We start from the raw sequence: 26,766 nt of genomic DNA, 5'->3' as shown, positions 1-26,766 counted from the left end.
CACCGGGGCCCACTGGTGTAACTGCTAAACTGCCTGCTGACTGTACACTGTACTGCATGATTGTAGCAGGTTCACTAACGCGTTAGATCTAGTAGCTATCTTGACTATAACGTTAGCTAATATGGTGACAACGATGTAGGCTGTGTGTGCTCGAATTCTACAACGAGCAAAGTGATCATGCTGTTTGTATGTGGCTGCTATGAAAGTGAACTGTGTTTGCGTGTGATTAGGGGTGTATTCATTCCGCCGATTCTGTTGAAAAACATTTCTTAAACGGAAGCAAACGGAACGAAACGGGGATAAACATACCTGAATTTGTCCAATAGAAACTCTCGTTTGCAACTGTTGGACTAATGATTACACCCTAGATCAGCTAGATGCAGGCAAGAGTGTGCAAGGCGGTATTGAATGTGTCACTGTTGGTCACCTTGATTACTCAAAATGTTCTCTCAACCACTGATTACTCAACATGTTCTCTCGACCTGTGCACCTGCGTTGTAAACTTTCATTCGTAGGCTAGGTTGTAGCAACCTCATGATGGGTATAGGAAATATTTGAGTATCATGTAGTAGCCTAAACCTATCGCTGTTACATTGATCTGGGTAAATGGAATATGAATGGCAGTCATCCTGTACACTGTAATAGAAATAAGGCCATGCTCATAAAAAAACAAACATCCTCCCTCATCTTAAACGGCATGGACCGCCACTGTTCTAAATATAAGAATATCTAAATATACATTAAATAAATACATTAAATCATGATGTCACAGTGATATTTGTTATTTCTTAATGGCTATAAAGGCTTATAGACATAATATAAATATTTTATTTTGAAGAAAAATAATTCAAGTACTTCATGTTAATTTCACCCGCGCCACAGTTCTCTGGGCCCCTCTTCTGAATAGCTTCTTGGCCGATACCTTAAACTCCTCCGTCTTCAGAACGTATATGATGGGATTGAGCATGGGTGGCAGTACCGAGGTCAGGGAGAGGTTGATGATCCGGGCGTTGGTTGGTACGAGGGTTTGGAGGACGTATGTTAAAATAACAGGCAAGTAGAATATGGCAACCAGTATTAGGTGTGAGCTGCATGTCTTAATGGCTCTGAGTCTGAGAGAGAGAGAGAGAGAGAGAGAGAGAGAGAGAGAGAGAGAGAGAGAGAGAGAGAGAGAGAGAGAGAGAGAGAGAGAGAGAGAGAGAGAGAGAGAGAGAGAGAGAGAGAGAGAGAGAGAGAGAGAGAGAGAGAGAGAGAGAGAGAGGTGGAGAGGGAGAGAGGTGGAGAGAGAGAGAATGTGTGCCAGTACAGTATGTGATCATCTATCCAGTAAGTTTAACTGTATTCTCAATATTTCCCAGCATTTATCGCTCTAACAAGTCCATCACTCTAACAACATATTTCTAAGGCCTCACACCAATCAGTGTATAAGCCGTTTTGGCATGGACAAGGCTACTTAATGTCTTGACTTGACTTACTGATACCAATCAGGATTACTTCTCACCTGTCTTGGGGCAATGTGATGGTGAACAGGGCGTGTGTGATACAGATGTAGGATGATATGATGAAGACCATGGGGAGATAGAGGGCTACACAGGGATTGATATACGCCATCATCAGATTAGGGACCACATCAGAACAGGGGGCCGCCAGACGGAACAGGGGACCATGGTCACAGAAGTAGCTGTTGATCACCAGAGACCTACAATACAATACATTATACAACATTTTTATTGTCCAGATATCAGAGCGAACAACAGAAATGTGTCTTCTGCTCATGTTTTCTCCAGGGTTACAAACCCGTGACCTTTCGGCTACAGGCTCACCTCCTTATCTGTTGGAATTAGTCTCACATTTAAGAGGAACTGAGTTAATGACAACATTGAGCCATCAACTTTACAGCACTGAGTCAAAGACATCATTTAAACTTAACCTTTACAACAACCTGACAGATGACAACAACAACATAACATTCTTATTTTTATCTCCTTTGTTTTATTGGTTTTTACTGTAAAGTGTTTTGCGATTTTTAAATGCACTTGAACTAAAGTTTTGATATGATTTAACTCTACAAGGTATCGAAAGTGTTCAGTAGGGATGCTGGCCCATGTTGACTCAGATGCTTCCCACAGTTGTGTCAAGTTGACTGGATGTCCATTGGTGGACCATTCTTGATACACACGGGAAACTGTTGAGCGTGAAAAACCCAGCAGCGTTTCAGTTCTTGACACAAACTGTTTTTTTTGTCTTATTTCTTGTTTGTTTTACAAGAAAAAATATTTTGCATCTTCAAAGTGGGAGGCATGTTGTGTAAATCAAATGATACAAACCCCCCAAAAATCAATTTTAATTCCAGGTCGTCAGGCAACGAAATAGGAAAAATGCCAAGGGGGGTGAAAGCTTTCGCAAGCCACTGTAAATCTATGTAACTGGAATGATTTGGTAAAATGTAACTAAGTAAACAGTAAGTTGCAGTTCTTGACACACTCAAACAGGTTGACTGTTTTTTTTAATCTCCTTTATTTGATTGGTCTACTGTGAAGTATTTTGCAATTTTAAATTCACTTGAACTAAAGTTTGATTTGATTTAACAGATTAAGCTATATTCACAGAAGCTATGCTTTGCTGTAGTCATTGCACTACAACATGGTACATACTAACCTACAGAAAGAGAGGCGGGTGATGAGGCCCACAGAGATCAACACCATCAACACAGCAAACGTCCAGGCAGCCCCAGTCAGCCGGAGCATGGACCTGTGAGTCACCATCATGTGGTACCTGGAAAGAACACTAGAATGGAACTTTGAGGGTTGATGACATAGCCCCTCTAGTAATTTAATAGGATCTCTGTGGGAAATAATAATCTGTTCTTCGTGTTATTATCCTTAATGGTTTTATAATTATTCAGTCGAGATTTAGTTTATGATTTGATTTATTATCTGAGACCTGAGTGGGCAGCAGATGGCCACCAGCCTGTCATAGGAGAGGATGGTGAGGTTGAAGGACTGCATGGTGAGGAAGAGGAAGATGAAGAAGAGGCTAGTGAGGCACTGGTCGTAGGAGATGAGCTGTCTGCTGAACAGGAACATATCCAGCAGTTTGGGGACCAGGGCCGTGCTCTCACACAAGTCTGTGAAGGCCAGGTTGAACACAGCAATGTACTTGGGGCTGTAAGGTAAGATCATAACATAAATACCTAATAATATTAATATAAAATATAAATGTCATGTAAAGGGGATTGGGGAGAAGGGCTCCCACACATGTCTCTGAAGGCCAGGGGAACTTAAAAAATATAGAATGTCCAATAAAGGGAGTATTATACTGTATTATGTTAATGAGATAAAAGAGGTCTGATTACCTATGGAGACTACGGTCCACGTAGATGCCAGTCATGACGAAGGCGTTGCTCACCTAGACCCAATACACACACACACACACACACACACACACACACACACAGCAGAAATGACCCAAAATGGAAATACATGTACATGCATTAGGCCAGTGACTATGGGTGGTGCTATAGGCCCCAACATAGTTCAGCTGAAATGTATATTAGGTTTTCTTAAGTTTTACTCCTATAGGAAAGTGAACAACTTTCGAATGTATCAACTGGACCAACTAGCTGATGCTAGCCGCACGTAACACCCTGGACCACAGCTAGTTAGTAACACCCTGGACCAGAGCTATGGACTAACCAGAGAGATGATGTATACAAAACAGAGGAAGACGTAGTAGTACTTCATGTGGGGGATGGCTATGAAACCACTGATGAAGAAGTAAGGGGGTCGGATGATGGTGTTGATGTTCTCTGTCTGGTTAGGGTCAGAGGTCAGGGAACTCATCCTGACTGGTGGTGGTAACGGTTCCCTCTGGCTGGTAGTAATCTGGGGAAATACATTATCAATTAATACATTATTATTAAAATAAAGACATTCATAACTGTGTATTAATTAACCTGTTGACACAAGCATCATTGAAGCATCGTTAGTGCAAAGAGAATTATCCAAGTTAATCAAAAACGTAAATTAAAAATAAATAAAATAAATGCATTTTATATTTAAATTGTTTTTTTACTTTATTAAATGTTACCGCATTCGATACCAGCTGCTAAAAAAGGGTTAAACCACTCACTTCAGACATCAAACTAAATACCAGAATGTCAACAACTCCATCAACACCATCAACTACTAAAGCCACTGTTTATCATGTAACGTGATGTAAAGTTGAACCCACCTCCTCAGGTGATATGGTGGACCTGACAGCCCACGTCTACTGTGAGTACCTGGGCAGAGACAACAGGCTTATGTACTCTATCATCTCTACCTGCTGGCCATTAGTGGAGCCAATAGAGTTACATCAGTGATTCCCAATCCTGGTCCCGGGGACCCAAAGGGATGCACATTTTAGTTATTGCAACAACACACTTGACTCAGCTAATCAACTCATCATCAAGCCTTTGATTAGATGAATCAGGGCAAAAACCAAAATGTTGTTGACACTTTGGGAAACACTGAAACACTGAATGACATGTATAATACTGTATAATAATAGGATATCTATGGTGAAGTCATCATGGAGGGGTGGGCTGACATAAAGGTGTCCATGTCCAGATATAGGATTTAGGAGCATTTTCCTGCAAAGTAGGAAATTTAAAACTTGTAGTGTATTTGAGGTGAAAAAATGCTTCTAAAGTATGTAATGTTGAACATCTCATTCCAAAATCATGGGCATTAATATGGAGTTGGTCCCCCCTTTGCTGCTATAACAGCCTCCACTCTTCTGGGAAGGCTTTCCACTAGATGTTGGAACATTGCTGCTGGGACTTGTTTCCATTCAGCCACAAGAGCATTAGTGAGGTTGGGCACTGTACAGGCTAGTCAAGTTCTTACATGTCCATATTTAGGATCTTAATTGGATCACCTCATCCACATAATAATTCACATTTCCTTTTGCTGCAGGATAATTTTCATGCTGTAGGAGACTGGTTTAAATTAAGATCCTACAGCTGTAGTAGCATTTCTCCACCACTAGGATGGAGACTTTCTCTCCCACAGGGATGGACACACCTGTGACAAACACTCACCTGGGCCAAAACACTCACCTGAATAACACAGGGAAGTGATGTGTTTAGAATTATGTCATTGTTTGGTATATGGAATCGTTATTTATTTTATTTGTATTTATTTTTTGTCATTTAGCAGACGCTCTTATCCAGAGCGACTTACAGGAGCAATTAGGGTTAAGTGCCTTGCTCAAGGGCACACCGACAGATTTTTCATCTAGTTGGCTCAGGGATTAGAACCAGCGACCTTTTGGTTACTGGCACAACGCTCTTAACCACTAAGCTACCTGCTCAAGACAACTCATAGCCCCCATTCTCATCGACGGGGCTGTAGTGGAACAGTTTGAGAGCTTCAAGTTCCTTGGTGTCCACATCACCAACGAACTATCATGGTCCAAACACACCAAGACAGTTGTGAAGAGGGCACGACAAAGCCTATTCCCCCTCAGGAGACTGAAAATATTTGGCATGGGTCCTCAGATCCTCAAAAAGTTATACAGCTGCACCATCGAGAGTATCCTGACTGGTTGCATCACCGCCTGGTATGTCAAATGCTCGGCCTCCGACCGCAAGGCACTACAGAGGGTAGTGCGTATGGCCCAGTACATCACTGGGGCCAAGCTTCCTGCCATCCAGGACCTCTATACCAGGCGGTGTCAGAGGAAGGCCCTCAAAATTGTCAAAGACTCCAGTCACCCTAGTCATAGACTGTTCTCTCTGCTACCACATGGCAAGCAGTACCGGAGCGCCAAGTCTATGTCCAAAAGGCTTCTCAACAGCTTCTACCCCCAAGCCATAAGACTCCTGAACAGCTAATCATGGCTACCCGGACTATTTGCACTATTTGTATTTTTTTCATACTGCCCCCCCGTGGGAATCGAACCCACAACCCTGGCGTTGCAAACGCCATGCTCTACCAACTGAGCTACATCCCTGCCGGCCATTCCCTCCCCTACCCTGGACGACACTGGGCCAATTGTGCGCTGCTCCATGGGTCTCCCGGTCGTGGCCGGCTACGACAGAGCCTGGATTCGAACCAGGATCTCTAGTGGCACAGCTAGCACTGCGATGCAGTGCCTTAGACCACTGCGCCTCTTGGGAGGTGATGTCCTCCTCAGTTGGGGGAAAATCACAGAGGAGGAGTCCGTCCGTTACGGTAGGGCAATGAAGGAGAAAGCCCGGGTAGGAGAGGATCAACGGCGACATCAACGGTGCCGGCCGAAGAGGAAGCCCGAGAAGCAGCCCCAAGATAATTTTTTGGGGGGGCTCACGGGGTGGACGACGAGGCAGCAGGAGGCCGGGAAAGGGCTGACTAGAGAGGAGGAGGCCGCTATTTTCGAGGTCCTCCAAGACCTGCGGATCGAGAGTCAGAGAGGAGGCCACCACGTTACGGGGGCTGTTAGATCAGAGGGAGCAGGAATTATCCGTTCAGAGGGAGGTGCTACAGGAGGCTCAAAGGGAGAAGGAAGTAGTGGAGGCAAGGAGAGAGGAGCTGGTCAGGCAACAGAAGGAGCGTGTGTTCATAGAAGAAACTAGGTATGCGGAGATATGCACTGTGTCGCCAGTGCGCATTCACAGCCCAGTGCGTCCTGTGCCAGCGCCCCGCACATGTCGTACAAAAGTGGGCATCCAGCCAGGACGGTTTGTGCCGGCTCAACGCTCCTGGTCTCCAGTGCGCCTTCACGGTCCAGTATATCATGCGCCAGTCCTACGCTCTGTGTCGCCAGTGCGCGTTCACAGCCCAGTGCGTCCTGACTCCGGAGCCAGAGAAGTCCGCTCCACCGGTGCCCAGTCCCGGTCAGCTGCTCCACTCAGGAGCCAGAGCAATCCGCTCCACCGGTGCCTGATCCAGCTCCGGTCAGCGGCTCCATTCCGGAGTCAGAGCATTCCGCTCCACCGGGGTCCAGTTCAGCTCCGGTCAGCGGCTCCACTCCAGACCCAGACGTCAGCCCCTCTCCAGGGTCGGGGCCTCCCACACCAGGGTCCAGACAGGGCTTGGCGCATCGTGGGGGGATTGCCGATCCAGGCCCAGACGTCAGCCCCTCTCCAGGGTCGGGGCCTCCCACACCAGGGTCCAGACAGGGCTTGATGCATCGTGGGGGGATTGCCGATCCAGGCCCAGACGTCAGCCCCTCTCCAGATTCGGGGTCTCCCACACCAGGGTCCAGACATGTCTTGGTGCATCGTGGGAGGAAGGAGAGGGGAAGCATCGCGTCGAGGTCCAGACCAGACCAGGGGCGCAACGGGGAGGCAGAGAGGAAGAGGTCGTCACGCCCAGAGCCGGATCCGCCTCCGAGGTTGAAAGCCCACCCGGACCCTCCCCTAATGAGTCAGGTTGGTGCGGCCGGAGTACGCACCTTTGGGGGGGTACTGTCACACCCTGGCCTTGAGAGGCCTGTTGTCTTTAGTTGGTTTGGTCAGGGCGTGAGTTTCTATGTTATATATTCTATGTTTATGTTCTAGTTAGTCTATTTCTATGTTGCAGTGCTAGGTTTGGCCGGGTGTGATTCCCAATCGTTGTCTCTGATTGGGGATCATCCTTAGGTAGCCCATTGCCTGCTGTGCATTGTGGGATGTTGTTCCTGTCAGGCTGGTATGTGTATAGCCCTTTGGACTTCACGTTACGTTGTTGTCTTGTTGTATGTTTATTTGAGTTAATAAACATGTACGCTTTTCACGCTGCACCTTGGTCTGACCCGTCTCTCAACGTAAGTGACAATAGCCTCCCTACTGTTATTTTATTTTACTTCTGCTCTTTTTTTCTCAACACTTTTTTTGCTGTTGTTTTATTTTACTTTTTTATTAAAAATAAATGCATTGTTGGTTAAGGGCTGTAAGTAAGCATTTCACTGTAATGTCTGCACCTGTTGTATTAGGCGCATGTGGCAAACAACATTTGATTTGATTTGATTGAATAATAATAGTAATAATAATAATTCATTTAATTTGTAAAGTGCATTTCTCACACCCAAGGTGCAAAACGTTTGTTAAAAAATACATAAATAATGAAAGCAATCCAAACACAGAGAACATAGGACAGAGAGAACAAACAAAGCTATATACAGGTGTCGTCAGATCAGGAGGACATGAGACCTGAATTAATAGAGGTCCTCTCTGAACAGCACAGTCTTGAGCTGGGCCATTAAGACATTCTCTTTGGCGACTACTAAGTATTTTAAAGTCTCCTGCTTTGGGTTGGATATGTCAATGTGTAGTTCACAAATGCATAATCTACTGTATGATCAGAATTACTGTTTTACCTCAATTAGCCACGAAATCCCTAGTTAGAAAGCAACTGTTTTTCTGGAAGTTGTGTTGCGCCATTTTCCCCCTACATTTTCCCTACATGCTGAGTTAATTAGTCCCTTAACCTTTTGGCCATGGCGGAGACTTGAATCACCCCAGAGAACACTGCTACTGCAGCTGCTCTGTCTTCATCAGACTATGTGTTCTCTCATAATCCTAGAGCATCTGGTTGTCGCGGAGGTGGCACAGAACTACTCATTTCTCCTAAGTGGAGATTTACTATTTTCTCCCTCTCTCACCTGTCCATCTCCTCATTTGAAATTGTTGTCATCTATTGCCCACCAGGTAACCTTAGAGAGTTCCTCAATGATCTGGACACCTTGATAAGATCATTTTCATGGCTCACCGCTTTTCGTATTTGGAGACTTCAACCTCCCGATATCTGCCTTCGATTCATTTCTTTCCAACTCACTCTTTCCCCTCCTTGCCTCTTTCGACCTCATCCTTTTCCAGTCACCTCCAACTCACAAGGCAGGCATTACGCTTGACCTCATCTTTACTAGAGGCTGTTCTCCTACTAATCTCACTGCAACCCCCCTCCAGGTCTCTGATCACTACTTTGTTTCCTTTTCTGTCTCCCTTTCCTCCAACCCTAACCACTCAGCCCCTACCCAGATGGTCTCTCTCTCTCTCCCACTATTCTCTCCTCTTCTATCCTATCATCTCTCCCTTCTGCTAAATCCTTCTCCCTCCTGTCTCCTGATTCTGCCTCTTCGACCCTACTCTCCCCCCTTTCCACATCCTATGACTCACACTGTCCCATTTCCTCCTGGCCGGCTCGGCCCTCCCTTCCTGATCCGTGGCTGAGTGACTCATTGCGAGCTTACAGAACAGGGCTGCGGGCAGCTGAGTGACAATGGAGAAAAACTAAACTTCCGGAGGACCTATCATCCTTTCATTCACTCCTCTACCTTCTCTTCCTCTGTGTCCGCTGCTAAAGCCACTTTCTATCACTCTAAATGTCAAGCTTCTGGCTCTAACCCTAGGAAACTATTTTCTACCTTCTCTTGTCATTGCTATGCAGATGACACTCGACCCACCACCACCTCAAGCTCAACAAGACGGAGCATCTCTTCCTCCCGGGGAAGGCTTACCCGCTCAAAGCCATCTCCATCACAGTTGACAACTCCACGGTGTCCCCCACCCAGAGTGCAAAGAAACTTGGCGTGACCCTGGAAAACACCCTGTCATTCTCTGCAGACGTCAAACCAGTGACTCCATAGAGTACGACCATACCTCACCAAGGAAGTGGCGCAGGTCCTAATCCAGGCACTTATCATCTCCTGTCTGGACTACAGCATCTCGCTGTTGGCTGGGCTCCTCACTTGTGCCATCAAACCCCTGGAACTTATCCAGAACGCTGCAGCCCGCCTGGTGGTCAACCTTCCCAAGTTCTCCCATGTCACCCCACTCCTCCGCACACTCCACTGGCTTCCAGTCGAAGCTCACATCCACTACAAGACTATGGTGCTTGCCTACGGAGCAGCAAGAGGAACTGCCCCTCCCTACCTTCAGTCTATGCTAAAACCCTACACCCCAACCCGAGCACTCCGTTCTGCCACCTCTGGTCTCTTGGCCCTCCCACCCCTACCGGAGGGCAGTTCCCCCTCAGCCCAGTCAAGCTCTTCTCTGTCTTGGCACCCCAATGGTGGAACCCTGGAGCCGAGTTCGTTGCCCATCTTCCGAAAGCATCAGGAACCCTACCACTTCAAAGAGTATTTTAAATAATCACACAGCACCCCCCCCCCCCCCACCCCTCAACCCACCACCCCCCCCACCCCTCAACTCCCCCCCCACCCCCCACACCCCTCAACTAATCCCCCCCCCCCCCCCCCCACTAGCTCGGACTTTGCTGATAGCTACTTTACTGAGGAAAAATGTACTTACTATGATTGTGATGTGATTGTTCCACTAGCTATCTTATGATGAATACACTAATTGTAAGTCCCTCTGGATAAGATAGATGACTAAAATGTTAAATGTACATTTTCCTCCACGTGGTCCAGCGCTTCGATTCGAGTTCAACCAATGAGCTTCAGCCACTCTCCATATGAGTGACAGCTAGCAAGAGGCACATCATGCACCCACAGCAGAGTGAGAGAGAGAGAGAAAGACCAGTGACGTGATGCACATATCTGCACATACAGGATGTGACGTAGTGCGCAATATCCGGGGACCCCTTTTGGCTTGTGGGCACTACTTTTAGAACTACTGGCTAAAAAGTAAAACTAAAGCACCGGCGAATCTCTTTAAACGATGACAGACACTCTGCATTCCTGACAGTTAATATTATTATTATATATTTTTATTAGGTTTATTTGAGCAGGGACAATGTATAACACAAACATTAGTTTCAGTACAATTGAGAGAAAGATGTGTTTGACCAGATTTAGCTAGCAGCTAATTTATGTCTGTAGTCTGCTGCGGGGCTGCTGAAGGGAGATGGACCAGAAGGAACGAAGGGTGTGTGTGGTGCAGGAGAGTAGCACTAATTTATTAGTAGCATATGGCTATATGGACAGCAACAATATATGTGATGCTATTATAGTAATATACACTCCCAAACAACTGCCCCGGGCCTCCCCTCTGAGCCTGGTTCCTCTCTAGGTTTCTTCCCTCTAGGCCTAGGGAGTTGTTCCTGGCCACTGTGCTCCTGCTTCTGCTTGGTCTTTGGGGTCTAGGCCGGGTTATTGTAGAAGTACTTTTTGACAGCTGCTGATTATAAGTAATGTATTAAGGTTTTATGAAGGCTTTTTAATTATGACATTTTCTGTATGCCTTTAAAGGGTATGTCAACGGGTGCTGAAGGTGGGTGTGGTGTATGAATCATGCGCAGGACGCAGAGGCTCAGTTCAAAGGCTTTAGTGCAATATTTATAAAAGACAAAAGCACAATAAGCCCGAAGGCGAATACACGGCGCACACAGGCGACAAAACAAACGGCGCACAAACATGTGCAAAATAACCTCTCCAAAACACTGGAGGGAAAATGTAGCTCCAACACGAAACAGAAGCGCAATCACACACAAACACAGACACACACAACGAGAACTAAATAGAACACTAACGAGGACTAACTAGACACAGGTGTACAACATCAAGACCAAACCAAACGAACATGAAACATAGATCGGTGGCAGCTAGTACTCCGGGGCGACGACCGCCGAAGCCCGCCCGAACCAGGAGGAGGAGCAGCCTCGGCCGAAACCGTGACAGTACTCCCCCCTTGACGCGCGGCTCCAGCCGTGCGCCGACCCCGGCCTCGGGGACGACCAGGGGGACGCGGAGCAGGGCGCGCGGGATGGTCCCGGTGGAACTCCGACAGGAGAGATGGGTCTAGGATGTCCCTCCGCGGCACCCAGCACCGCTCCTCCGGGCCGTACCCCTCCCACTCCACGAGATACTGGAGACCCCCCATCCGGCGTCTGGAGTCCAAGATGGACCGAACGGTGTACGCCGGAGCCCCCTCGATGTCCAATGGGGGCGGAGGAGTCTCTCCTATCTCATTGTCCTGGAGTGGACCAGCTACCACCGGCCTGAGAAGAGACACATGGAACGAGGGGTTAATATTCTTATATTCAACAGGTAGATGTAACCTATAACACACCTCGTTCAATCTTCTCAGGACTTTAAAGGGCCCCACAAACCGCCGACCCAGCTTCCGGCAGGGCAGGCGGAGGGGTAGGTTTCTGGTAGAGAGCCAGACTCGATCTCCGGGTGCGTACACCGGCCCCTCACTGCGGTGGAGATTGGCGCTCGCCTTGTGACGAAGGACGGCCCGCTGCAGGTGGACGTGGGCAGCGTTCCACGTCTCTTCCGAGCGCCTCATCCAATCATCCACCGCAGGGGCCTCGATCTGGCTCTGCTGCCACGGTGCCAGAACCGGCTGGTAACCTAATACACATTGGAAAGGGGTTAGGTTGGTAGAGGAGTGGCGGAGAGAGTTCTGGGCCATCTCGGCCCATGGAATGTAACGCGCCCACTCCTCAGGCCGGTCCTGGCAATACGACCTCAGAAACCTACCCACATCCTGGTTGACACGTTCTACCTGCCCGTTACTCTCCGGGTCGTACCCCGAGGTAAGGCTAACCGAGACCCCCAAACGCTCCATAAACGCTCTCCACACACGGGAGGTAAACTGGGGGCCTCGATCAGACACTATATCCTCGGGGACCCCGTAATGCCGGAAGACGTGGGTAAATAGGGCCTCAGCGGTCTGTAGGGCAGTAGGAAGACCCGACATAGGGAGAAGACGACAGGCCTTAGAGAACCGGTCCACAACGACCAGGATGGTGGTATTCCCCTGAGAGAGGGGAAGGTCTGTTACAAAATCCACCGAGAGGTGGGACCATGGTCGTTGTGGAACGGGTAGGGGCTGTAACTTACCCCTGGGCAGATGTCGGGGCGCCTTACACTGGGCGCACACCGAGCAGGAGGAGACGTAAACCCTCACATCCCTAGCCAAAGTAGGCCACCAGTATTTAGTGCTAAGGCAATGCACTGTCCGGCCAATACCCGGATGTCCAGAGGAGGGTGACGTGTGAGCCCAGTAGATGAGTCGATCCCGAATCTCGAGCAGAACGTACCTCCGACCCTCAGGACATTGTGGAGGGCTGGGGTCGGTACGCAACGCTCGCTCGATCTCGGCATCGACCTCCCACACCACCGGTGCCACAAGGCAAGACTCCGGTAGTATGGGAGTAGGCTCAACGGACCTCTCCTCCGTGTCATACCGCCGGGACAGTGCATCTGCCTTACCATTCTGGGACCCAGGGATGTACGTGATTTTAAATACGAACCTGGTGAGAAACATACTCCATCGAGCCTGGCGAGGGTTCAGTCTCCTCGCTGCCCGGATGTACTCCAGGTTCCGATGGTCAGTCAAAATGAGGAAAGGGTGTTGAGCCCCCTCAAGCCAATGCCTCCACACCTTAAGGGCTTGAACTACAGCTAACAACTCCCTGTCCCCAACGTCATAGTTACGCTCCGCCGGGCTGAGCTTTTTGGAGTAAAAAGCACAGGGGCGGAGTTTAGGTGGCGAGCCGGACCGTTGAGAGAGAACGGCCCCTATACCAGCCTCAGACGCGTCCACCTCAACCTGAAAGGGAATTGTGGGATCCGGATGCGCCAGCACCGGAGCCGACGTAAACAGGTCCTTCAGTCTCCCAAAGGCCCTGTCCGCATCAGCTGACCACTGCAGGCGCACCGGACCCCCCTTCAGAAGGGACGTGATGGGAGCTGCCACCTGTCCAAAACCCCGGATAAACCTCCGGTAGTAATTTGCAAAGCCCAAGAACTGCTGCACCTCTTTTACAGTGGTTGGAGTTTGCCAATTACGCACAGCGGACACACGATCCACCTCCATTCTCACCCCTGACGCGGACAACCGATAACCCAAAAAGGAGACCGACTCCTGGAAAAACAGACATTTCTCTGCCTTGACATATAGGTCGTGCTCCAACAGCCTCCTCAATACACGTCGCACCAGGGTTACATGCTCGGCTCGGGTAGACGAGTACACCAGAATATCATCAATGTACACAACCACCCCTTGTCCCTGCATATCCCGGAAAATGTCATCTACGAAGGATTGGAAGACTGATGGAGCATTCATCAACCCATATGGCATGACACGATACTCGAAATGACCTGACGTGGTACTAAACGCTGTTTTCCATTCATCGCCCTCCCTAATGCGCACCAAGTTATACGCGCTCCTGAGATCCAATTTTGTGAAAAACCGCGCCCCATGCAATGACTCCGTCATGGTCGCAATCAGAGGGAGTGGATAACTGTATTTCACAGTAATCTGATTGAGACCACGGTAATCAATGCACGGGCGCAACCCTCCATCTTTCTTTTTCACAAAAAAGAAACTCGAAGAGGCGGGGGAAGTGGAAGGCCGAATGTATCCCTGTCTCAAAGATTCGGCTATGTAAGTCTCCATAGCTTTTCTCTCCTCTTGAGACAAAGGATACACATGGCTCCGTGGGAGCGCTGCTCCTGCCTGGAGATCAATCGCACAATCCCCCTGTCTATGGGGAGGCAACTGCGTCGCCCTAGTTTTGCTAAACACAAGAGCTAAATCCCCATATTCAGGCGGAATGTGCAGTGCGGGCACTTGGTTTGGACTTTCCACCGAAGTCGCCCCCACGGAAACACCCAGACATCACCCCTCACATTGAGCAGACCACCCATCGAGAGCCCTCTGTTGCCACGAAATAGCAGGGTTATGGGTGCTTAACCAGGGAATTCCCAGCACCACTGGGTACGCAGGAGAGTCGATCAGATACAGCTGTATAGTCTCTTCATGACCCCCCTGCGCACACATCCTAAGTGGCGCTGTGACTTCCCTGATCAACCCCGATCCCAACGGGCGGCTATCTAAGGCATGAACGGGAAAAGGTTTGTCAACAGGTAGGAGAGGGATCCCTAACTCTAAACAAAACTTTAGATCAACAAAATTCCCAGTTGCGCCTGAATCTACTAGCGCCTTATGCTGGGAATGAGGTGCAACCTGTGGAAAACCAACAGGTATACAAAAGTGCGCAACAGAAAGCTCTGGGTAAGTGGGGCGTCTACTCACCTGGGAGGCCCCCCCAGTGCGTGGCCTGTTGTCTTCTCCCCCGGAGAACCCTCCCCAGCACCTGGCCGCAGTGTGCCCTCCACGACCGCACTTGGTGCAGGAGACAGGCCCCCTCGGGCTCTTCCTCCTCCGTTCTCTAGCGCCGGCACCCCCGAGCTCCATAGGGCTCGGCTCGGAGGTGCCGGAGGGCGGAATGGACGGACCCCCCTCGGGACGTCCACGGGTGGCCAGCAGGGTGTCTAAACGGATGGACATATCGACCAACTGGTCGAAAGTCAGATGGGTATCCCTGCAGGCCAACTCCCGTTGAACGTCCTCCCGGAGGCTACACCGAAAATGGTCGATGAGAGCCCGTTCATTCCACCCTGCATCCGCCGCTAGAGTCCGGTACTCTAGAGCGAACACCTGAGCGCTCCTCCTCCCCTGTCTCAAATGGACTAGACGCTCCCCCGGGAGAACTCGGCGTAGGTGATGGAGTTGGCGTCCATCCTCCTCCACTCGGCGTTAGCCCACTCCAACGCCTTGCCCGTGAGACAGGAGATGAGGGCGGAAACGCTCTCGTATCCCGAGGGCACCGGGTGTACAGTGGCCAGGTAGAGCTCCACCTGCAGGAGGAACCCCTGACACCCGGCAGCTGTTCCGTCATACGCCCTCGGGAGCGAGAGCCGAATCCCCCTGGGTTCCGAACCTGGGACTGGTGGACCGACCGATGGGGTGGGCAGGGTAGGTGGAGGTGTGGGTACCCTGCTGGCCTCCCATCGGTGCAAGGTGTTGATTACCTCCTGTAGAGCGGTCTCCAGTTGTCTTATCTGGCCCTCTTGCCCACGGAGATGCTCCTCGAGCGACACAGGCGTCACTGCCGATCCTGCTGATTCCATTAAGGTGTGTGATTCTGTCAACGGGTGCTGAAGGTGGGTGTGGTGTATGAATCATGCGCAGGACGCAGAGGCTCAGTTCAAAGGCTTTAGTGCAATATTCATAAAAGACAAAAGCACAATAAGCCCGAAGGCGAATACACGGCGCACACAGGCGACAAAACAAACGGCGCACAAACATGTGCAAAATAACCTCTCCAAAACACTGGAGGGAAAATGTAGCTCCAACACGAAACAGAAGCGCAATCACACACAAACACAGACACACACAACGAGAACTAAATAGAACACTAACGAGGACTAACTAGACACAGGTGTACAACATCAAGACCAAACCAAACGAACATGAAACATAGATCGGTGGCAGCTAGTACTCCGGGGACGACGACCGCCGAAGCCCGCCCGAACCAGGAGGAGGAGCAGCCTCGGCCGAAACCGTGACAGGGTAAGTGAACACACACAAAAAAAAAACTTTCCATGGCCATAATTGACTAAAAACTGTAAGTAGGATAATTTTGGTCAACAAGTCAGTATATTCCAAAACAGAGTTTTTTGAAGATTTACATGAAGGTTGGGTTTAGATTATAATCATGCCCACTAACACGGGATTATAATGCCAAGGGAGAATTGTCATGCTGCGGAAGAGCTGCACTGTTTGCACTCTATCCCATCATAGCTGCCAACCTCCAGACCTGCCCATCACACAGCGCCTCGGACTTGTTAACATAAAACAACACAATACCAATGTTATGTTGAAAGAACACTTGGCCCCTAGGTCGTTTATGGAGTGGCCACTTGCCGATGTGATTGATAGTGATCACTCCAGTCTGCCTGTTTTGGGCAAAATGAGAATTGAGACGATGGGTACTTTCATCCCAACTGCCACTTGTCAATATTCCAAAATTGTAAACCCCTTGGCGAGCATCTTTGGTCCCGCCGCTAGACTGTTTAGTAATATGATTCCTGATGAAACACTGCCAGACTGATACACTCTGGTAATAGATAGTGAGAAAGTTGTAAAAACAAAATGGCACCGAAGGACACACGTCACCACCAGGGGATGGAACCTAAATTATTTTCCAATCGTTCAATTCTTTTGTTTCCGTTTTTAAACCTCTGAAATCGTTTTTTTTTTTTTTTTACATTTAGCTCGACATTAAATTACTTCACCAATAGATAGAGCAGCTTGCTATGGAACGGGCTAAGCTGTGTACATGCATTGGACAGGAAAGTGTAGACTGAAATGTTAAGGGTGAGGAGAGCGCTGGGCATGAAGACGATGGGTACATGTAGCTCTGGGCATCTTGTTAGTATGATACGCATTATCTGAATTAGGCCCACAGAATTATACCTACGGAGGAGCGGTTTCTATGAAGGAACTTTGAACGTCTGTCACGATCGTCGGATATAGAGGACCAAGGCGCAGCGTGGAAGGTGAACATACTTATTCATTAAATGATACACGAACAAAACAACAAATCGATACGTGACGTCCACAGGTGCAAACCACAAACCAACACGGAACAAGATCCCACAAACACTGTGGGAAAACCACCTGACTAAATATGGTTCCCAATCAGAGACAACCAGCAACAGCTGATACTCGTTGCCTCTGATTGAGAACCACTCTGGCCAACATAGATATACAAAAACTAGACTAGACACAACGAGCACAAAACATAAACTCTACACACCCTGGCTCAACTTAAAAGAGTCCCTAGAGCCAGGGCGTGACAGTACCCCCCCCTAAAGGCGCGGACTGCGACCGCGCCTAAACATCACCGAACAGGGGAGGGCTGGGTGGGCATTCCTCCTCGGAGGCGGTTCCGGCTCCGGGCTTGACCACCACCCTCTACTAACCCCCCCGTAGTGCCCCTGGTCTGGTCTAGCCCCACTGGCTGGAGCTGGACTGGACTTCGGTGGAGCGGATTGCTCAGGCTCCGGTGTGGAGCAGCTGACCGGTACCTGACCAGGCACCGGTGAAACGGGCACGGGCTGGCGATGCGCACCACAGGTTTGGCGCGGGGAGCAGGAACGGGCCGGGCCGGGCTGGCGATGCGCACCATTGGCTTGGTGCGAGGGGCAGGAACACGCCGGGCCGGGCTGGCGACGCGCACCATTGGCTTGGTGCGGGGAGCAGGAACAGGCCGGGCCAGGCTGGCGACGCGCACCATAGGCTTGGTGCGAGGGGCAGGAACACGCCGGGCCGGGCTGGCGACGCGCACCATAGGCTTGGCGCGATGGACAGGAACAGGCCGGACCGTACTGGGAACACACACCACTGGCCTTACACGGGGATCAGGAACGGGCCGGACCGGACTGGCAACACACTTCAGTACCTCTCGCCGTGCCTCTACATTTTCCTTCCCTCTATACACCAATGGCTCCCGTAACCCGGTGGCCTTCTCTCCTCGTCCACCAACTCGCCCCTTATCTGCCTCCAGTGGCCCCGTCGTCCCTGCCATGTGCCCCCCCCTAAAAATGTATTGGGGGTGCCCCTCGCCTGTCCGACGACTGCCCGGTTGGTGCCGCTTCTCCTCTCCTGCCTGGGCACGCTGCTTGGTCCTGTATTGGTGGGATCTTCTGTCACGATCGTTGGATATAGAGGACCAAGGCGCAGCGTGGAAGGTGAACATACTTATTTATTAAATGATACATGAACAAAACAACAAATCGATACGTGACGTCCACAGGTAAAAACCAACACAGAACAAGATCCCACAAACACTGTGGGAAAACCACCTGATTAAATATGGTTCCCAATCAGAGACAACCAGCAACAGCTGATACTCGTTGCCTCTGATTGAGAACCACTCTGGCCGACATAGATATACAAAAACTAGACTAGACACAACGAGCACAAAACATAAACTCTACACACCCTGGCTCAACTTAAAAGAGTCCCTAGAGCCAGGGCGTGACAACGCCTTTGAACTTTCAGAGTTGGCTTTGTAGTGTATTAAGAATTATGACTTTGCTAATGTTTTCAAGTGGAACCTGAGAGGATGTATATTTAGTTTCAGAGGGAGCTGTTTTAGGGTGAAGCCCCATAGAAGACAGGGAGTGTGTGTTGTAGACAGGGGATTGGACAGTAGAGGGAGCCACCCATATTTTGGAGAATATTATAAGTACTGGGTTTAAACAAAGAAGGGCAGAGCAGACATATTCTTTTGGGACACTGCTCTCCGGATGCTCTAGACATCTGTAAATTTATGCTGAAATCTTGTGATATGAATAAAACTTATGATCAAAGTTCAGTATAAGCGGACTCCTTTGTTACGGCATAATTAGCAACATTTACTCGACACTACAAATTTGGCGACGAGTGATGAGGCGGGTCTGCGTCTCTTCAGTGTTATATTCATGAGCAACGACGTGACTCTCGCTCAAGACGCCGGCTTAAGGTGAGATTTCTCACGGTCTTGTGTGTGTTTCCTTCGTCAGCTTTTGGGTGTGCGCTCAGGAGATGTACCGTAGGGGACCGATGTGTGCTTCTGTTGCTTTTATTGCTGTGGACTAAGGGTCTGGCCTAACCATTCTAAATTTCTTTGCACTGGTAAACAGCGCAAAAGGGGGGAGTGCCTATTGAGTGTCTATAGAGATATTTTGCTTGAATAAGAGTTCAAGAACAATCGATTGAGAGGAATAAGGAAGGCAGATGTATGTAACTTAGAACCGCTGTGGATCAACGGAAGCCCGTGATAAAGGCGACCTCTAAGGTGGGCCAAAAATCCTAATAACGCGTTGGGTGTGTTTAGGTGAGTCCTGGGGACTGGAGGCCGTGGTATATTGATAATGCATGTTGCCTCTCAGCTAATAGTTGACTAATTATTTGATTGATGTAATCTCTCGTGTCAATTCCACAGTCCTCGTGGTAGCACAAATTTAGCTAACAAAGACATTTTACGGCACGGCGGAGGGAGAAATGCTAACGTGGCCTGCTAATTATGCTTCATGCTACATGCTACTGCTAATGCTAATGCTAATGCTAATGCTAAATGCTAATTCTTGCTACATGCCAATTTTTGATGCGGGTTATGTTTAATATTTTTTCCTTGGTGGTCCATAGGAATGGGACGAGCCACCAAAAGGTGTGTTTAGTTAGTGTGGGTTTGGTGCCCTATGTTTTGTGAGCTCTGTTAAGTGTTATTGTTTGTCTATAAGGGTAAAAGAGAGGAGGTATAGCAGACTGCTAACGTTCTGTTGTCTGGAGTGAAGAGAGCTGATAGAGAACTCCTTCCACTGTGAAATCGAAGTGATGAATGTACTGCGCATGCGTATGATTTTACGACACTAGAGTGACGTAGGGGTAAATAGGTCACTCCTCTGCTACACTGTGCTGTGGGGAGACGCAGACGAACGTAGAGATTTAGAGTCTAATGGTTTATTCTGGTTGTTACATCGGCTGTTGTTTGAAGATGAAACTGTTTTCTTGAGACCTATTGAATTGATAAATGAGAGAGAGATGTTGACGGATTAAAAATAAAAATAATTAAATAAATAAAATAAAAATGTTATTGAGCTATTTATGCGATTCCTGAGTTAATTCTTAGCGCGAATGTGACTGGAGGAATATTGAATGGTTAAAGTAACTCAGTGACTGCATAAACTACTAAATTCTTGTCTGTTTCTTTGTTCTTTTGTCATATGAGAGGAGAGAGAGAAAGAGAGGAAATGCTGACATATACATCACGTGACAGGGTGTGACGTGACAGAGTCTGCTGCACCGGATCTCGTCAAATATCAGGCTAGTACTGTCATGTTTACAAAAGCCTTCCCCTACAGGATATTTGATGTTATGACAATTTGGAAGGGACTTGGCAACAGACTGATCAATTGAAGTAATTGCGTATTGGAGTTTTTGTGCATAAGTGGGTTTGATTACAGTTGCGTTGGGAATCGAGTACTGACATTATTCTGTAAGATTGAGGTCATTTGGTGCTTATTAAATAATTGGTTTATGAGTACTGTAGTGTTGCTGGATTATAGGTGTTTTCTTTTTGGATTGCTCTGAAGTTGTCTACTTTCCTGTACTTTTCCTGATTGAAGGTGGTAAGATAGCCACTAATTGATAAATTAGTAAAATAGGAAATATAAATTTTTTGTTTTTTTGTTTTGATTATTCATAAATTTATTGATTAATTGTTTAATTAAAATATATATATATATAATAATTATTATTATTTTGAAATTCAAATTTTTTATTGATTAATTTTTATTATTTTTATTTTCATTTTTTTTTTTTTAGTTTATATTAAAAATTAAAGGGAGGACACTATAAGCTATATATTCTAAAATAATAAAAATAATTCACAATAAAGGAATATAAAAGAGTTGTTACAATGGGGAAAAAGGATATCAGGACTATGAAGGTAATTACACCTGTTGATATAGTACAAAATAGTAATCCTCTAGTTAATGGTATTGCGAAGTTATCTGGAAAATGGAACAAACGTTGGCCTGACATTGAACAACCATGGCCAGTGGAAGGGACTCTTAACCCTGATGTAATCAACATAATGAAAGTGCTTCTGTCAATTCATAAAGCAGATCAAAAGAAAGGAAAAAAAAGGGAACAACGTAAAGAAAAGACACAAAGAGAGCTGGGTGTTCTTAAGTTGTTCAAGAATGAAGGACAAAAACTGATAAAAGATGCCAACGATAAAATAAACAAAGGTATAGAGAGAATGGTGAAACAAGGAAAGGCGACAGAAAAACTAATGGCAGAAGTCAGTACACCTTTCTCACATACGGATTCAGCAAAAAGACCCCCACCTTATGAGGAAGAAGTAGAGCTTAAGGACGTCTATCCTCAGCTTCCAGTGATTGTTCAGGAGGGTGATTACTGCATCAGAGATGAAGATGAACGAATAATAGAGAGAGGACAAGCAGAAACGACCATAAAAATGAATCCAAACTCCAGAAGTAAGAAAAAACCGAGATGTCTGGAAACTAAGGGTAGAATGAAGTTCAGGAGAATGGAACCTGATGAAGATGATGATGATGATGATGATGATGATGATGATCAGAGTGATCCAGAAGAGATCATGGGTGGATATGACCCTGTGATCAGACGGAGGTTGGCAAGAGCGGAAAAAAAGGGTGATGGATGTTTGAAGAAGAAGAATACAAGAGATTCGAGTTCAGATAAAAGCAAAGATGAAGACAGCGATAAAGAGTGGGAGAGTAAGGGTGCTTCATATTCAAGAGGATTTTATCCAGCAATGACTAGCACAGAAGAAATAGAAAGAGATATAGACCGATGCGTATCATGCCTGGATAAAGCGAATAGTTTAGGAGAAGTAAAAGAACTGGAGGAACAACTCAAGAAGCTGACGATACAGAAGAAGAAATTGCTGAGAAAAGAATCCCAAGAATCTGAGAAAAAATATACATTGAGGCCAAGGAAAGAGGGCACTAGCAAGAAAATTATGCCGGTGATCATTCGAGGTCGAAACTTAGAATATAAGCCTTTGCAAAGTACCAATATGTCAGATATACTTGAGAATCTGCCTACTCTTCAAGATGGAGCCTATCCTTGGATTTCAAAATTGGAAGAAATTACGGTGGGAACACAGTCTGCTATAGGAGACATTAAGAGACTTTTGGCTAATCTCCTGAGGATTCCAGGTATGGAAGACATTTTTCAGAGAGCGGGACTGAATAGATATGTGGGGACTGCAGTGAACGACCCTGAATTGTTGGCTGCAAGTAGGAATCGTCTGTGGAGAGCATTGAAAGATACATTTCCAACAAATGTACATCCTGATAACATTCTGATTGACCCACTAGGACAACAAGAAAATCCGAGAGCCTATGTGTCAAGAGTTCATCAAGTGTGGAGAAATATTACTGGAAATGATCCAGATGTGAGTCAAATTGAGCAGTCAATTTTGAGAGCTAAATTGCAGATGGGACTGCCCTCACCAGTAAGGAGTAAACTGGCAGAGGTGGTTGGACTTGGAAGCATGACAAAAGATGTCTATACAGATCATATAGCCCATCAAGTGGATTTGTACAGAAAAAAGGAACACAACCAGAAAGAACAGGACCAAGAAACTCTCAGAAAACTCAATCAAATACAGCTGGGGGAGAATAAGAAGGAGAAGAAACAAGCTTTGGTTATGCAGAATCAGGGTGCACAAAATCAACAATCACTGCTACAACTTCAACTGAACAAGGTCAAATGCAATTGTATCAGCCACCAATAGCGGTTCCAGTTGTTCCATATCCACAGCCAGTTTCTGGACAGACACAGAATTGGAGAGGAAAAGGACGAGAAGGCTTAGAAGGAGGAGGAAGGTTTCAGACACACTTCCAGCAACTTTCAGAAGTGTGTTATAATTGTGGACAGGTTGGTCACTTTGCCTGTGAGTGCAATGTGCCAGGAGGAAACAATAGAGGGAATTTCTGAGGAAGATAAAGGAGCAAGTGAAGATCATCTGGAGGACAGGTGAACCCTTAAAGGAGCAAGGATTCTAGAGTGCCTAGAAGATCCGAAGGGGGGTGTCAGCTGATAGCACCGATTAGGGAGAAGAAAAAAAATATCCAACAATTGAAGTGAAAATAAGAGGACTATGAGAAGTGATAGTGGAAAAGCTTTTATCTGTGTTCAGCCTAATGAGGTTAAACATCTCACTATGTAAAATTAACTAATTAGGATAGGGATTTGAGGGAGTAAAACAGTTGATTACTCTTAAGGAACCAATTGAGCTCTGCTATAAAAATCAAAGAGAAATTAAAATACACATACTGGTATCAGAACATATACCTATTGCATTGTTGGGAAGAGATGCATTGTGTAAATTGAACTGTACAATAAGATGTACACTAGACGGCTGTCTGGTAGAAGATTTTAAAAGAGTAGGGTTTTTGGGAATCATATTTGCTTGAAAAGATAATGTCCTCCTTCCTATGACAATCTATTAGACTGCCTATTAGACAATCTGTCTGAAAAATTAAGTTAAAAGGGGTGACTGTTATTCTTGGTTACATTCCTACACCAAGTGATTTCAAACTAGGCTAAAAGATGTTCAATCGTTTGCCAAGTCTGTGTGTAAAGAAGTCAGAAGCAGGTGGGGATTACCCGATCACATATTCTAAAAATTGGTAGTAAAGGGATTTTGTGAATAAATCAGTGGAAGGGTTTTTAAAAGTTAGGAGAAAAGATTAGATTAAAAAAGTTAGGAGAACTAGGGTTGAAGGAACTCTAGGACAGTTAGTTAAGTTTCAATGTTAGTAGGAAGAGAGAGTGACACTAGTGGTGATAGATGGAAATACAAGTAAAGAGTTCAAAGTCTTAGGGAGAATGGATGAAGTAACAACAAGGACATCAACACTTCAGCCTATTATAACGACAGTGAGAAGCAATTTAACTCTTTCAACATTGATAGTTATTAAAGCCATAAATATATCGCATTTGATTACAAGGGAGCAGATAGCTCCAGCACCAATTTTAGAGGAATTTCATAGTCTGGGAAGCCTATCATTGGAGGATAAGTCTAAGAGAGAAGTGGGGATTTTTCCATGGTATGGTGTAAAATTTGGGAAGATCATATTGATAATATGACCTATACTTTGCAGGGTTTTGCAAATGAAACGATAAGAGGGTTTAACCTTCTGTCGAATACTCAAAGAAGTCACAGACTGAAGCTGTTAAAACATGATATGGCTCTTGACTATATTCTGGCAAAACAAGGTGGCTTATGTTTGGCTATGAATTTGACGGGGGATGATTGTTATATTTTGATTCCAGATAGTTCAGATAATATCACTAGTGTTATAGATGCATTGAAGAATATAAGGGATGCATTTGGTAGATCTGAAGGTGCTGGATGGTCAGCGAAGTCTTGGTTGCAAGATCAGTTAGGCCCAGTGGGAGCAGTGATTGTTCAGATTTTAGTAGCAGCTTTGATAGCACTGTGTGTGATGTTTTGCTTTTGTATCTTGTTACTGACCTTTGCGAAAGATATGATATTGAGATGGGTTGGAGTTGTGATGCCTGGAGACAACACTCAGATGCCGTTGTTGACTGCTCCTGATCTGGATGAAGAGGGACAAGTAGGACTGGATGGAGTATTGATGGATAAATATCCTTTTTGATTATTTGATTATTTTTCAAATGTTTTTCAATATTAGTGTGATTTTAGTATTTTGTTATGAATCAAAGGGGGGAAATGTATGAATGAATGACATTATTCTATCATTCATATATCATTTTTATATCATTTTTATATTCTTTCATATATCATTTATATATCATTTTATATTCTTAGTTGATATTGATGTTTTAATTTGAATGTGTTGTTTTGCAAAAGATACTGTTTGGTCTTTTCTTTTCTTCCAGAAGCATATGGGGGAATATGTAGAGATTGAAATACTCAAACAAGGACAATATGAAAGGACAATAGGAGGGGACTGGAGGAGATGGAACAATGAAGGTGTGGAAATGTTCCAATTCCATCATCGAAGATGCATTGGAAGTCGACACTGCGGAGGAGATGAAGTGTAGTGGACTACATTCCAGTGTCTGCAATGAAATATAGACATATTTGCATGTGTAATACATAATTTGTGTCATATTCTTTCTGTATTAATTTTTGTAGAATGATATTTGATGTTATTGAATACATGTGGGGATCTTAGATGTTTTTGTTTATTTCATGGAATCTTAGGGACATGAAGTCTAGGCAGGGATAGAGATAATCCACCGTAGGGTCCGATGGGTCGACCAGCCTGAGAGTGGACATTTTGGATAGTATTTTGTTTGCTGGGGCTTTCATGTGTATTTAATGGCATCATAGTTTCAAATGCATTGATAAAGATTTATGAATTGATCTGGAGTACCTAGGTGGTTGCCTGGGGCAGAGGGGCCGTGAGAGAATTTTACTGTCTTGATTGATGGATGGGTATTTGGAGAGAAGGCTGCCAGACAGGTTTTTCGCTCTCACACTCCATAAATATTTGTTCATATTTCATAGTAATGTATTCACACTTCATAAAGATTTGTTCATATTTCATAGAAAGGTATTTACACTCCAGAGAAAAGTGATTTGGTTTAATGTTAAAGATACTCAATAAGAGAAATTGTTACTTGTCATAATCCTATTATTTTTGTTTTCGAGACTTTTAGTTAGTCTCGAAGGGGGGAAATATGTAGTGTATTAAGAATTATGACTTTGCTAATGTTTTCAAGTGGAACCTGAGAGGATGTTTATTTAGTTTCAGAGGGAGCTGTTTTAGGGTGACGCCCCATAGAAGACAGGGAGTGTGTGTTGTAGACAGGGGATTGGACAGTAGAGGGAGCCACCCATATTTTGGAGAATATTATAAGTAATGGGTTTAAACAAAGAAGGGCAGAGCAGACATATTCTTTTGGGACACTGCTCTCCGGATGCTCTAGACATCTGTAAACTTATGCTGAAATCTTGTGATATGAATAAAACGTATGATCAAAGTTCAGTATAAGCGGACTCCTTTGTTACGGCATAATTAGCAACATTTACTCGACACTACAGCTTAACTAACGTCGGATCAGAACTAGCATGTGTGTGCAGAGTGGCACTTTTGTAGTTAATAAATCCAGTGAGAAACGTGATAACTATAGTATCCTTAACTAGCATTGAAAAAAGTGAATCCATTGTTCTAGCTACTTGTACTAGCTAGCGTTATTGACAAACACAGAGATGGAACTTAGCTAGCTAGTGATTTTGGGGACTGATAAACAGTGTGTAGCAGCTTGTGCTTTATTTACGATAGTTTGACAGCTTGCTGATGATGTAGATGTAAAATTGCGCGACAAAGACCTCCTGGGCAAAAAAACTTTACAATGAATGAAAGATTTGAGGAAGTGGCTATGTTGTTGCTACTGTGACTCAAGAGGGACAAACAACAGTAACTGCCAAGGTATGTTGAAGTGAACATAACACATCACACATC

The 26,766-nt window shown here is 46.1% G+C and overlaps 1 protein-coding gene across 1 annotated transcript; it reads right to left on the bottom strand.

Annotated features, from left to right (window-relative positions):
* Nucleotides 1–856: 856 nt before the first annotated feature.
* On the bottom strand, nt 857–3,842 carry LOC311116479 (olfactory receptor 8G17-like; the record flags this gene model as incomplete). The annotated part of the gene is made up of 6 exons (XM_084191559.1): nt 857–1,112; nt 1,502–1,699; nt 2,659–2,775; nt 2,944–3,165; nt 3,356–3,408; nt 3,696–3,842. The coding sequence occupies 6 exons, from the start codon at nt 3,840–3,842 to the stop codon at nt 857–859; spliced, it is 993 nt and encodes a 330-aa protein (XP_084047685.1).
* Between the last annotated feature and the right edge of the window lie 22,924 nt (nt 3,843–26,766).

This window comes from Coregonus lavaretus, assembly GCF_964263955.1.
Source record: "Coregonus lavaretus genome assembly, contig: HAP1_SCAFFOLD_266, whole genome shotgun sequence".
Classification (NCBI taxonomy): domain Eukaryota; kingdom Metazoa; phylum Chordata; class Actinopteri; order Salmoniformes; family Salmonidae; genus Coregonus; species Coregonus lavaretus.
This window is presented reverse-complemented; position numbering and strand designations above follow the sequence as displayed.